We start from the raw sequence: 11053 nt of genomic DNA on the forward strand, positions 1-11053 counted from the left end.
CCGCAAGCGGCGCTCATGCGGCTTCCGCGAGCGAGAGCGGCAGAAAATGAGCCCTGCCGCGAAGCCCTGCGCCGCGGCCCGCCCGCCCGGGTTCGCCTCCTGCGCTGGCTCACGTCGGGCGGGAGGAAGCGGCGGCCGCGGACGGGAGCGAGGCCCCGCTTCGGGGCTCGCCTGCCCGCGGCTCGGCCGCGTCCCGAGGGGGGCGGCGCTGGCGTCTGGACGCGAGCGGGGAACGGGGGGGAGGAAAAAGCGCCGGGCGCTGCGGGGAGAGCCGGGAGCCGTCGGGGAGGGGGGGCTGCCCCGCCGCCTCTAATCCGCCCCGGCGCGGGCAGCGCTTCAAGGAAGAAGGCGGAGGTGGCTGCGGAGCTGGGCCGCAGGCGCCGCGTGGGTTCACGGTGCGCCGTGCCCCCGGGGGGAGCGAGCCCGCGCCTGAAGGGAGCAGCGCGCTGCTGGGGACCGGTTCGGCACGAACAGGAACACCGGAAAACATTCGTCATGCAGCCTTTGCTGCTCGCTGACTGCTGCTCGTTATGTGCAAAACCGCGTGGAAAAGCATCTCTCCCGCTTTGTTTCCAGACCGTGCCTGTTATCAGCTGCCGCCAGCTTTCTCTGGGACACCTGTGCGGCCAGGAAGCAATTGAGAGCTCAGGACTTTCCCATTCATCAGATAACACTGTTTGTGCTCCAAAAGCCTCCGCTCGGCCAGGCGCTCGGGAAAGCGTTGCTGGCGCGCGTTACGTAAGCAACCTTTGGCCAGAACTTGCCGCGGGACCAACCCACCCGGCAGCTGCGGAGCCGCACCCTGGCGTACCGTACTGCTTCAGCACGAGCGGTTTTACTCCAGCGTCTGCCCGGACTCAGGAAAACACGCGTCTCTTTACTGGAAGAAGCACCACGTCCTGCTGATAAGGCTCCTACCTTTGCACCGAGCCTATTGCGCTTCCTTCGGGTGATACGTGGAAATGAACGTGCCGTGATATTTTGTTGCCGATGTTCCCGGTGTGCTGGGAGCTGTACGATGGCCGCATCCTGCCCTCTAACCCAGGAGCCACTGTGCTGAGCGAGGCAGGGCGGTCAAACCCAGGCTGCGCGCAAGGAGGCAGCTCTTCACAATTAGGCCCAAATAACACCAGAGAGGTTTGAGATTTACATATGACCCCATCCTGGCTGAGACCATGGTCCAGCRTCACGACCCCCACTGGGGGGGCCCGGGGTAGGGAATAAGGCCAGGGCAAGCGGCCGCTGACATTTCCCAGCTCTGGTGACTCATGGCTCAGGCACTCACGGGGCTGACAACGTGTCTCTGTGCTCGGGAGATCTCCACGGGTTTCTCTTGCAGRATCTCTAGTTGGCTTTTGAGCCCACGAATGAATAATAAATCCCAGAGTTTGCCCATACCTGGTGCAAAGAAAGCACCTCCCTACGTGGRCATATCTGCAGGTTTCCCTGGCTGCCCGCCAGCCTTTATAAATAAAATTAAACCATTATTCATCTCTGCTGCTGTCAGCTGAGGTTTTAGAGCCTTCTCCCGTCCTTGCTGGCTCTCCTAGGCTGTCRCCAAAGCAGCAGCAAGGCCTGGAGAGTGAAACTTGGCCAGCAGCTGAAGGTGTTGCACCTAACCCTCCGCCTTGCTGCAGTTAGGCCTACGGTTCGCACTGAAACAGCGGCCGAGCGCTGTTACTGGGAGGCTCCTGGGAATCCTGCATCCGAGCCCACCACGCACGACAGCACGAGGGGAGACGGGAGAAGCCGGTAGAGCTGGCTGATGAAAATAATCTGTTACAACTGGCCTTCTGTAACTAACTTGACTCGGTACCCTTGTGCCATCCTGCTTTAAAAACAGCATTATGCCAACCCTGAATGGCCCCAGAGCGGGGAATAAAGGCCACATTTATGGCCAGCTCGGTGGCTCGCTGAAGGCCTAGGGAAGAACTGTGGCCAAGTCTCTGGCCAGAAGCCAGCTGTGCAGGTGGTGATAAGAGGAAAAATGATTTGTGTGGGGGCCCTGCTGCTGGCTGCTGATGTGTCGCGCCTGGCCGTCACGGCTGTGCATGGGGGAGGACATTCCCAAGCGGGGAGGGTGCCGAAATGAATGCTGAAAGGCTTCAGAGCTGAAGGAAAATGCCTTCAGTGACGGCAACGAATGATATGAGTTGTCCAGACCAGTTAGCTCTGTCTCGCTTTTGCTCAGAGTGGACTCGGTTACAGCACTTAGCGGAGGGCGAGCACGCAGGCGCCTTGCAGAGTGACGGATAAAGGGCAAGACCGTAGCTGAAAGTTCAGGCCAGACCTGTTAGACTTCAGAAATGAAGTCAAACAGACTGGGACAAAGAAAGTAGCCTACAGGGTATTTGGTGCCCTTTGCCTTCCTGAAAGGTGTGCTGTGTTSAAAGGTTACGGCAAGGCGCAGCAGTCAGCCCGGGCAGTAGCRTTTGCCTGAGCTGCCCTGGTGCCTGCAGCCAGCGGGACCCTTCCCACCTTTAACCCCAAGCCAGGAGAGCTGCTGGCAGTACAGGAACATCATTCCCATGTGGCTGGATTTGCTGCCTTCTCACACAGGCGAACATCACAAGTCCTGCACGCTGATTTGGGTCGCCATGGGGCCTGGACCTTTTCACCCTGCTGCATCTGCCCCCAGCAGCCTCCCCTTTTGCACCGGTTGGAGGTRGAAGAGCTCCAGCAGCAGCTGCCCCCAGCAGCCAGGACTGTCCTACGCTACGCAGCCCRTCTCATCTCCACTGTGGCCCTAGCTTGGGAGAGTCATCCGAGGCCTCCACCGGACCACAAGGCCTGAGCCTGGACAGGTCACCCCAAGCGCAGCCACCCCATCGGGCACAGCTGCACCGGGGTGGGGGGGTCCGAAGGCGTCAGGACGGAGAAGGCCTGCAGCACGAGGCTGTGGCTGGCGGCGGGTTTGCTTTCAGAGGTACCCGCTGCACTGCAGGTCAGGGCCTGTCCGTTCTCCCTCCCCTGTTCAAAGGATCAGGAGTTTTACCTTTCTCCTCTTTTACCTGTCCGACCTGGCGCTGGTCCCTGGGACACAGTGCTCGTCCTGGCCTTTGGCACCTCAGTACATCTGCTCTTTACCTTCAGCATTTACCTCCCTGTTGCCATTTCAGAAATGCCCTCCCTGTTTCTCCTTCGCCTGCTAGCACAGCAAATGCATCTGCCAAACGGCATTTCCTAGGTTATGAACTCAGCCAGAGAACAAAAAACGAGAGAAAAACCTGTTTTCCCAGAAACGTGTTTTTATTAAATCACATCTTAAAACCTAGAAACMTTCATGGATTTGAAACCTGGCTATCATACACAAAGCAGCAGATAGTCTCAGAGAAACACGTTAACATAGGCAGTAGGGATGGCAGATCTATCCTGCATCACAGCCAGATACGTCCCACCCCTAGACAGCTGGGAGCCAGCCAGAAACTGTGTCTAAAATTTGGGTGAATGCCTTGGAATAACTAAATAACTAAAGAGGGACCCATGTGCTCAAAGGCAGCACGGGCTGGTAGTTGTGGGAACGAGCGGAGCAGCGCAGAAGTAGCCCCCAGAGCTTTTTCTCTGCATGTGATTTGGTCACACGTGGATCCTTTTAATTATTTTGACAACTATGCTTATTTCTTCCYTCTTCTCATTTGGATAAAAGCAGTTTCTTCAAACAGCTCACAGTTTAAAAGCACGAAAGGATATAAACTGCCCTTCTCCACGTTACCAGAACCATTTTCCACATCTGCACGGTTACTTTTTTCTCCAGTTGCTGCTCACCGTTGTGGTTCGGTGTTTTTATCAGAAAACGGATGAGCAGCCGTCGCTAGCAGCTCCGTAATAMCCAGCTGGGGCCTGGAGATGGAAACCGCCGTCGGAACTCGGAGGGGAAGCAGTCAGGACAGTAAAAGCGCACTGACCCTCTCCCGTCCCCGTGGGAGGTCACGTTTTGCTGCGGCTGCTGCTTGATATCGCAACTGAAGTTGCCCCCAGTTCCAGGAACGGCGTTGTGGAAGAACAACGGGAAACACAGCAGGGAAGCTACAGCCACTGCCTGCTTCTTCAGGTGCCGGCTCGTTCACACAGCCACGCCACCGCGGCTCTTCGGGCATCGCCGTCCGGACCTCAGCAAACCAAAGCGTCCTTTAAGCAAGCAGTGTTGCGTGCACATGGCAGGCAGCTTCCATATTCCTCAACGGGTCTTGCTTTGCTCTACTCCGCTGTGATATTTGTAGGGCATTTCATGATTAGGGGCATAGATACCTGCCATTTTCATTGAAGTCCCAGTTCTGCACTAGCAGGACCTCTAGCAGGGACTATACCAGTACAACTGACTTTTAGCATTAAAAAACCACAACAAAAACACACTCCCTCCTCACCCCAGCCTCCCACTTCCAACGCTTCTGTGAATTGTACCCATTTGCACGGATCCTGGTCCTGAGCCAGAGGCCGGGGTGACCGTGGGAACGAGCCGTCCCCGGCCAGCGGCCGGAGCCTCCCCGCCAGCTCAGCTTTTCAGTTTTCACCAGGTAACAACCGTTCCGCAAGTAAAACAACCCATCGATTTTTGCACAACCATGGTGGGGAGATCACATTCAAACACCCAAAACCCCGCGGACCCGAGGGCGCAGGGGAGAGGCTGTGCTGGCGGGTTGTTGCTGAACGGACGTGGYGACTCATACGCCGGGCAGCCCCATCACGCAGGCGAAAAGGTCGGATCCAGCGGCTGCTCGAGGGTCTCTGGGAATATGTCCATGAAACTCCTAGCAATGCAGATGGAAGGGATCCTATTACTAAAAGGTTTATAGGGCCGTTAATACTGCGATTAACCATCAGTTCAGGACAAAATCTCTTCGGACACTGAGATAAGGAAGAAAGCCCACAGAGCAAATTAACCATCTAAATCCAGCTTGCCTCGCCCTTGTGATAACATAAGGCAACCCGAGATGCTTGTCATCTGTCCTTATGTATATCAATTTTARAGATGCTCTAAAAGCAATGCAATAATATAAAGAACTAATACAACAAAATATTTTGTTGTATTAGTTCTTTAATATTTGCTAAGCATTTATGGAAAAAAGCACTTTTGCTTCCCTTCAGATAGATTTTTAATGATGTCCATTGTTTTTATCTTTGTGTTCTTCTAAGGTTTTCACACTGATTTGTAGTATGTTGGGCAAAATTTATCTTGGAATCACAACAGCAATCAGACTGGTGTTTTTTGGAAGGCAGCAAACTCTGGTATTTTAATATTAGTTCTGGTTACACAGCAGGTTACCTGGGGTTACCATGATCACAGCCAGGCTGCTGGTCACTGAACCACCCATTTACTCATTCAGCTCCAGTACACAGAGTTATCAACAGGCTGATTTGTCATCAAGACCGTAACAGTTTCCAATTGACTTTGGCTTGTGTTTCCATGACCAAGAAGTTGGGGAAAAAATAAATAAATAAATAAATAAAGAATAGTCCCAGGACAGATGTAGAAAGCCATGGATATTCTGGGACCAGTGGCACAAAATACAGGCACACACACGACTTCTCACAGACGGCTTGGGAAATGATATTGCTGCTTGATACCTGCGGGGAGGACACCGGGGTGGTGTCCGGCAGGGAGGTCTGGCTGCATCACCAATTCCAGGGAACGTTGCTGCGAAACCCAGGGTTCAAAGCGGTTCAGCTAGCATGTACCTGTAAATTTGCTTCCCGATACTGGCAACGTGGCCTCATCGCTTGAGGAAGGGCGACGCTATCGAACACGTCCTCTGCTGCGTGAGTCGGGCAACATGTGCCAATTGCCCTGGAAGAATTTTTTTTCTTTTAATAATACCATACCTTCTCCCAGACCAATGCACCATTAACGATGTGTCACTCTTAAATCAAGTTTTGACGGGTTGAACGGTTACCGCTAGCCCGGGAGAGCAGAGCGAGCCTGTTGTTCCGCCTCCTGCCTGGGCTGGGGGTGAGGACAGACTCCCCCTTCCAGATCCGGCCGCGCTGGCTACTCARCTCAGCCATTTCCAGCCCTGCCGCTAACCCCGCTGACGCGGCCTGGAGATGATGAAGCCGCGTTGACCGTTGCACTGCCACCGGAGCCCCGGTCAGAAACGCAGCGCCGTCCCCAAACAACAAGCAGCCGTTTGCCAGGCGAGCGCGGGCCAAGAGCCGGGGAGACGCGAACGGGGCCGGGCCGGCAGCGCCACCCTGCCGTTACCCCGCGTGGGCGAACGAGAAGGAGCATCTCCCACGCTTGCAGGGGAAGAGACGGTGCSAGCGCACGCAGGCGCGTGCTGTCCCGACACCATCGGAGCTCCAGAGTCCRGACTGAGGGATGAAGACCAAATCCCTTTCCTGAGTCTCCTCGGCAAAGCAGCGTTCCCCGGAGCCAGAGCGAAGCCCGCGCCGGGCCCGCGGCTCGAGCCGCTCTCGAGGCACTCGGAGGCCGGATGGGGTAGGAGGCCCCAGCCACGCGCAGCAGAGCCCCGGCACCGAGGCAGGGTAAGGTGGCTGGTTGCCTTTTGCAGTCAGCAGGTTTGCTAGAGCTACGAGGATTTCTTTTTTTGTTTTTTAATTATTTTTTTAAATGCAGTGAGGGCTGATCTGCTAGTTTCTCATCTTGGGCGCGGAGAGGTAGGATGCAAAAGGAAGTCGGTGGCTGCAGCATGAGGAGAGGCTGAGAAAGCCATACCTAAATTCCCTGCTTATTTCTACACTTCTCAGGCAGCYGAATTTTCTTCTCTCCTCTCTTCCCCAGCCAAATGAGAGGAAAAGAGAAAAACCTCTCTGGGGATCCCTGTGCAAGACAGCTCGCTGCACATTGCTGTGCCACGTCCTTTTCTGCCGCTTTGCTACGAGGTGGCAACTCCATACGTGGTTGCGGTGAACGGTCRGGGACGGTACCCAACTTAGCTCTCCTGACCTATCTGCTCCTCTCCAGGGTTAACCTGTTATCAAGGTTCCTCGTGGCCATGCCAAGAGTGAATCCTGACCCGCCACGGGAGCTGCGGTGACGTGAGCCGGGCCGCCGCGCTGCCCCGCGGCGGGGCTGAGCGGGAGCCTGAGCACGAGGGAGCGGAGCCTGCAGACCAGCGCGGGGTGCCGCGGGGCGCTGGCGCGAGAGGGCTGCCGGTCCGCCAACACGGCGGGCGGGGACTCGAGCTCCACCGCGCCGCAACCTGCTCGCGAGAATTAACGTCAGTTAGAGGGGAGCTCCACCAAACCAGTTCAGACAGCAACCGCGGACTGCACGCGAGCAAACTCGTTGCAGGGCGTAAGAGAGGCGCATCCGAACAGCAGAGAGTCCAAAGGTAAGAGAAGCATTTTGAAGTGGAAGGACAAACTGTCCTGTGCACYCAGCAGCCAGGATCCCCCGGGCGGAGGGGTGCGGGGGCGCTCGGGGCGCAAGGACCCGGGCTCGACCCCAGCGGAGGGGATGTGCCGGCTCTGCACTCTGCACTGGCTGGGAAGCGCCTACCCAAGAGGTCATCTTTGATGCGGTGGTCCAATGGAGGAAGTCTCAGTATCTATTTTTACTCTAAAATTTAAATAATCACATTTTTTTTTTTTTTGCATCCTCTCCTCTACTGACCCCTTCCTTTCTCAGCAGACGCTTAAAAAATTCAACAAGTTAAAAGGGGAAGACTTTTTCTTTTTTCCTTTTCCAAAGTGGTTAACTCCAGTGATGCTATTTGCACAAAGGACTTCAAACATCAAAATTCTATTATCTTTCCAATTACAGTTTTAAAGTATTTCATCTCTTTAGTTAAATGAACACTACAAAGGAAATAATATGCTCATGTCATAATATCACAAACTACGTGGAATATAGATCTTTGGAAAAGAGAGAAATGCATTCGTCATTTGTCATTATACTATACTATAGTCAACTGCACCAGTAAAACAGTCCGTTATGTTCATTCAAGCATACATCTTCCTACGGAAGTTCTGCGACTGTACAAGCTACCCTTCTACTTAGCAACCCTAGTTCTACAAGTGCTCAATGATAATAGATATACAATAATTCTACAGATAAATCACTGAAGTGGATACATAAACGGGCCCTTTCAGAGTTATATAAGATTTTCAATAGTTCCACAATGCTACATTCATGCTACCAAGTTCACTGAATTGGAATTTTACTTTAGAAAGGAGAGAGGAAGAGCAATTTATCTTTTTCCAGTTAGGAGCATAAACATAGGAGGTGAAAGGGTCAGAAAGGGAGAGAGTTTTGTGTCATCATTTTAATCCTGCCACTATCATTTTCTTCTCTCTCTGACACGTGGCTTTTTGCTTTCATAGCACCTACGACTCCCGCCTCTCACAAGTACAGCTGGCAGAAGCTACCATGCTAAGTAATAGCTAATCAGCATTTTTTACTACTATTATTATTATTTTTAGATCTGACATGTTCTTCCAGAAGTCAGACTGGTGCCCCCTATCCCTTTCACAACAGGTCTGGAAAACATGACTGTGAGTCAAGAGCATGAGTCCAGCCAAGCATGAAATGCAGCCACCACGAGTAGTTCCTACAGGGTGGGCAGGCCAGCTCCTAACCAGAGCGAGGGGAAGCAGCTCAGACCCATTTGGTTCAATGGGCTAATTTCAATGACTCCAAACAATCCCTCTCCACCCATTCCTCTCCTTACTTACTATATGTACATTATTTTTTTCAAAAGTTTTGCTAATAAAACTGCTATAAATGTACAGGGTTCAGCAGTTCTAGCCAGAGGCCTGCTCCCCACAACTACAACCACAGACAGGTCACGGAGGGAAGGAGTCCTCTACAGATCAGGACAAGTAGTTCTTTTTTGTAAGTATTTAAAAGATTTGTACATGTGTTTTCTTTCACTTCACAAGCAACTGATTTCAGATACCAGGAAGCCAGGAAACCAAGGTAATCCTTCCCTGTTTTCTCTAGGATATTTTACTTGTATAAGAAATAAATCACGTAATCCCCCAGAATAGCCAGAGTGACTTAGGCAGGCTTTAAGTAACATTTATCCACTAAACAGGCACGTTGAAGACTACAAAACCTCCCCAAACAAAAAAAAAAAAACAACCCCCCAAACAAACAAAACGTTAATCTATTCCAAAATACGTCCTCAAATATTAACAACAAATCTGGGTTCTCAAACCACAGCTGCTCTGACAGAAGGGATGTGGAGGATGGCAGCTGAGCTCAACAAACAGGTCATTTTAGCATTGGAAAGAGGTGGCGTATGCGCAAACGACTGGCATTCAAGTGAACGCAGGGAAAAATTCAAACTCGTGCTACAAACCCGTGCTGCATCCTTCAGGAAATATTTCTTCCAGATGCTTCAGTAAAACAGTCTCCTTGGAGGACCGAGGATGGTTCTGCAGCCTCTCTGCTCCATACGGCAGACGAGAAAGAGAACTCATCTTCTGACACGCAGCAAAACACTGGCATGAGTGAGTAATTATCATGGTTATTAGTTTCTACTTCATTTTTACAYCATAATGGACCTTACTGAATTCTCRATCATGTAACTGTATTTCTAACCTAAAATACTGCAGCAAAACTAAAGACATATAGTTTTGCAAGCAGCAAAAAAGTTGTGTCTAACTGGAGGAGGAAAAATATACATTCGTGAGAGCACATACAGTCAGTGCAACACAGCTACTCTGAAAGTACCAAACCAAACTGGATTAATCAATGCAGCAGACATGCAGCGTCTGCTAAGTTATGTTAAAACCAYGTTTGCTGGTGATTAAATATGTCTACAGAAGATATATTACCATTTTGAATATATTTTCAAGCAGACCAAAAATACCTCATCTATTGGTTACTGGTGTGTTATTTTTAACTAATTAAATATCAGGAGAGATTTTACCCCTCTCTCTATAAAAATTGCACTTATTTTCTATTAAACAAAACAAAAAAGTTAGACTTCAATTCTATATTCCAGTATATATTCACATTGAAACTGGATTGTTTCGCTCTAAGCTTGCAGGAGTAGGTGTAGCAGTCCTTGCTCTCCAAGATCCCCAGCACAGAAGGTCCCACCAGTACAAACCTCTCCTTCCTCTGTGCGCTGGTCACTTCTTCACTGTAGTGCATGGGTAATTTATTTTATTTTTTGTAAGAAAACCTGAGCTTCAAAAGTCTTTAAAAGGACCTGGAATCAAATCTGGCCCATTCTGACCCAAGACAGCTCAGTTCTGCAAGGAACTCCATCCTGTCCTCGTTTCACACAGCTCCTCCCAAGACACCMTGGCTCTGACCTGAGGCGAGCGAGGTGCCAAACCCTTTCCCTCTGGTCTCTCTTGACTCAGGAGACTTTCCTCCTGATACACTTCTGAGGGCTCCTTCTTCCCTCCCTTTAGCACTGCTGCCTCCTCTAGGGCTTTGAAGGGCTCCCCGTGCCAATAAAAAAGTCTCTCTGCAGTAAGCATGACTTCTTGGACACTGGTGATCAACTTCTTCTTGCAAAGTCTTCTCCAGCTCATAAAATGTCATCATAATCCAATAGTTTAGAATGCTGGCGGGTCTTCCAGAGGCGGTAAAGGCGGAAGTCAAAGTAAGTCTCAATCATTTGCTTACCTAGAAGAAGGGAGATGAAGCAGAGGGGTTACACCCTGCAGCACGAGGGAGAGACCAGACAGGCTGCAGCAGCAGCAAATGCACCTGCAGGTATGGGCACAAGAGAACCCAGGTGGATGCCTCCTTTGGGGTATGCTGCCATGCTGCATGTATCTAGGGCAGGTAAAGGTGCCCATCAGACCCAAGTATCTTTTTAGGTATCCTCAAACACAGAAAAGCTGCTCAAAAACCCTTGGCAGAGTCTGTCCATGGAAGCAGGAACTGAACACCATCTGTCTCCAGACCTTGGTATTTCTTCACTGACTGCAAAAAGGGCGGGCTGTRGAGTGTCAGCAACAGCCCTAACACCCTGCACTAGACAACCTGTGAACCCTTTGAAGGGCTGAAAACCCACAAAAGGAATATTTGGGCACAGGATGTAACAACAAAGGTGCTTCCCTTCAGTGGGAGAGTGCTTTTAAGTTGGGTTTCTTTCAGGTGCAGGACAGCTCCAGCCTCCACAGGTAC

The 11053-nt window shown here is 51.5% G+C and overlaps 1 protein-coding gene across 4 annotated transcripts in view; it reads right to left on the bottom strand.

Moving 5' to 3' along the window:
- Positions 1-7612: 7612 nt before the first annotated feature.
- Positions 7613-11053, bottom strand: part of NSMF (NMDA receptor synaptonuclear signaling and neuronal migration factor) — a 49788-nt gene continuing 46347 nt past the window's right edge. For all 4 annotated transcript variants that reach the window (XM_085320121.1, XM_085320119.1, XM_085320122.1 and 1 more), the window contains one exon: positions 7613-10546. In XM_085320121.1, coding sequence (XP_085176247.1) covers positions 10449-10546 — 98 coding nt within the window. In that variant the 3' untranslated portion in view covers positions 7613-10448. The remainder of the gene's footprint in view (positions 10547-11053) is intronic.

The sequence above is a fragment of the Rhea americana genome, unplaced genomic scaffold (assembly GCF_003343005.1).
Source record: "Rhea americana isolate MKP2758 unplaced genomic scaffold, rheAme1 scaffold_61, whole genome shotgun sequence".
NCBI lineage: Eukaryota > Metazoa > Chordata > Aves > Rheiformes > Rheidae > Rhea > Rhea americana.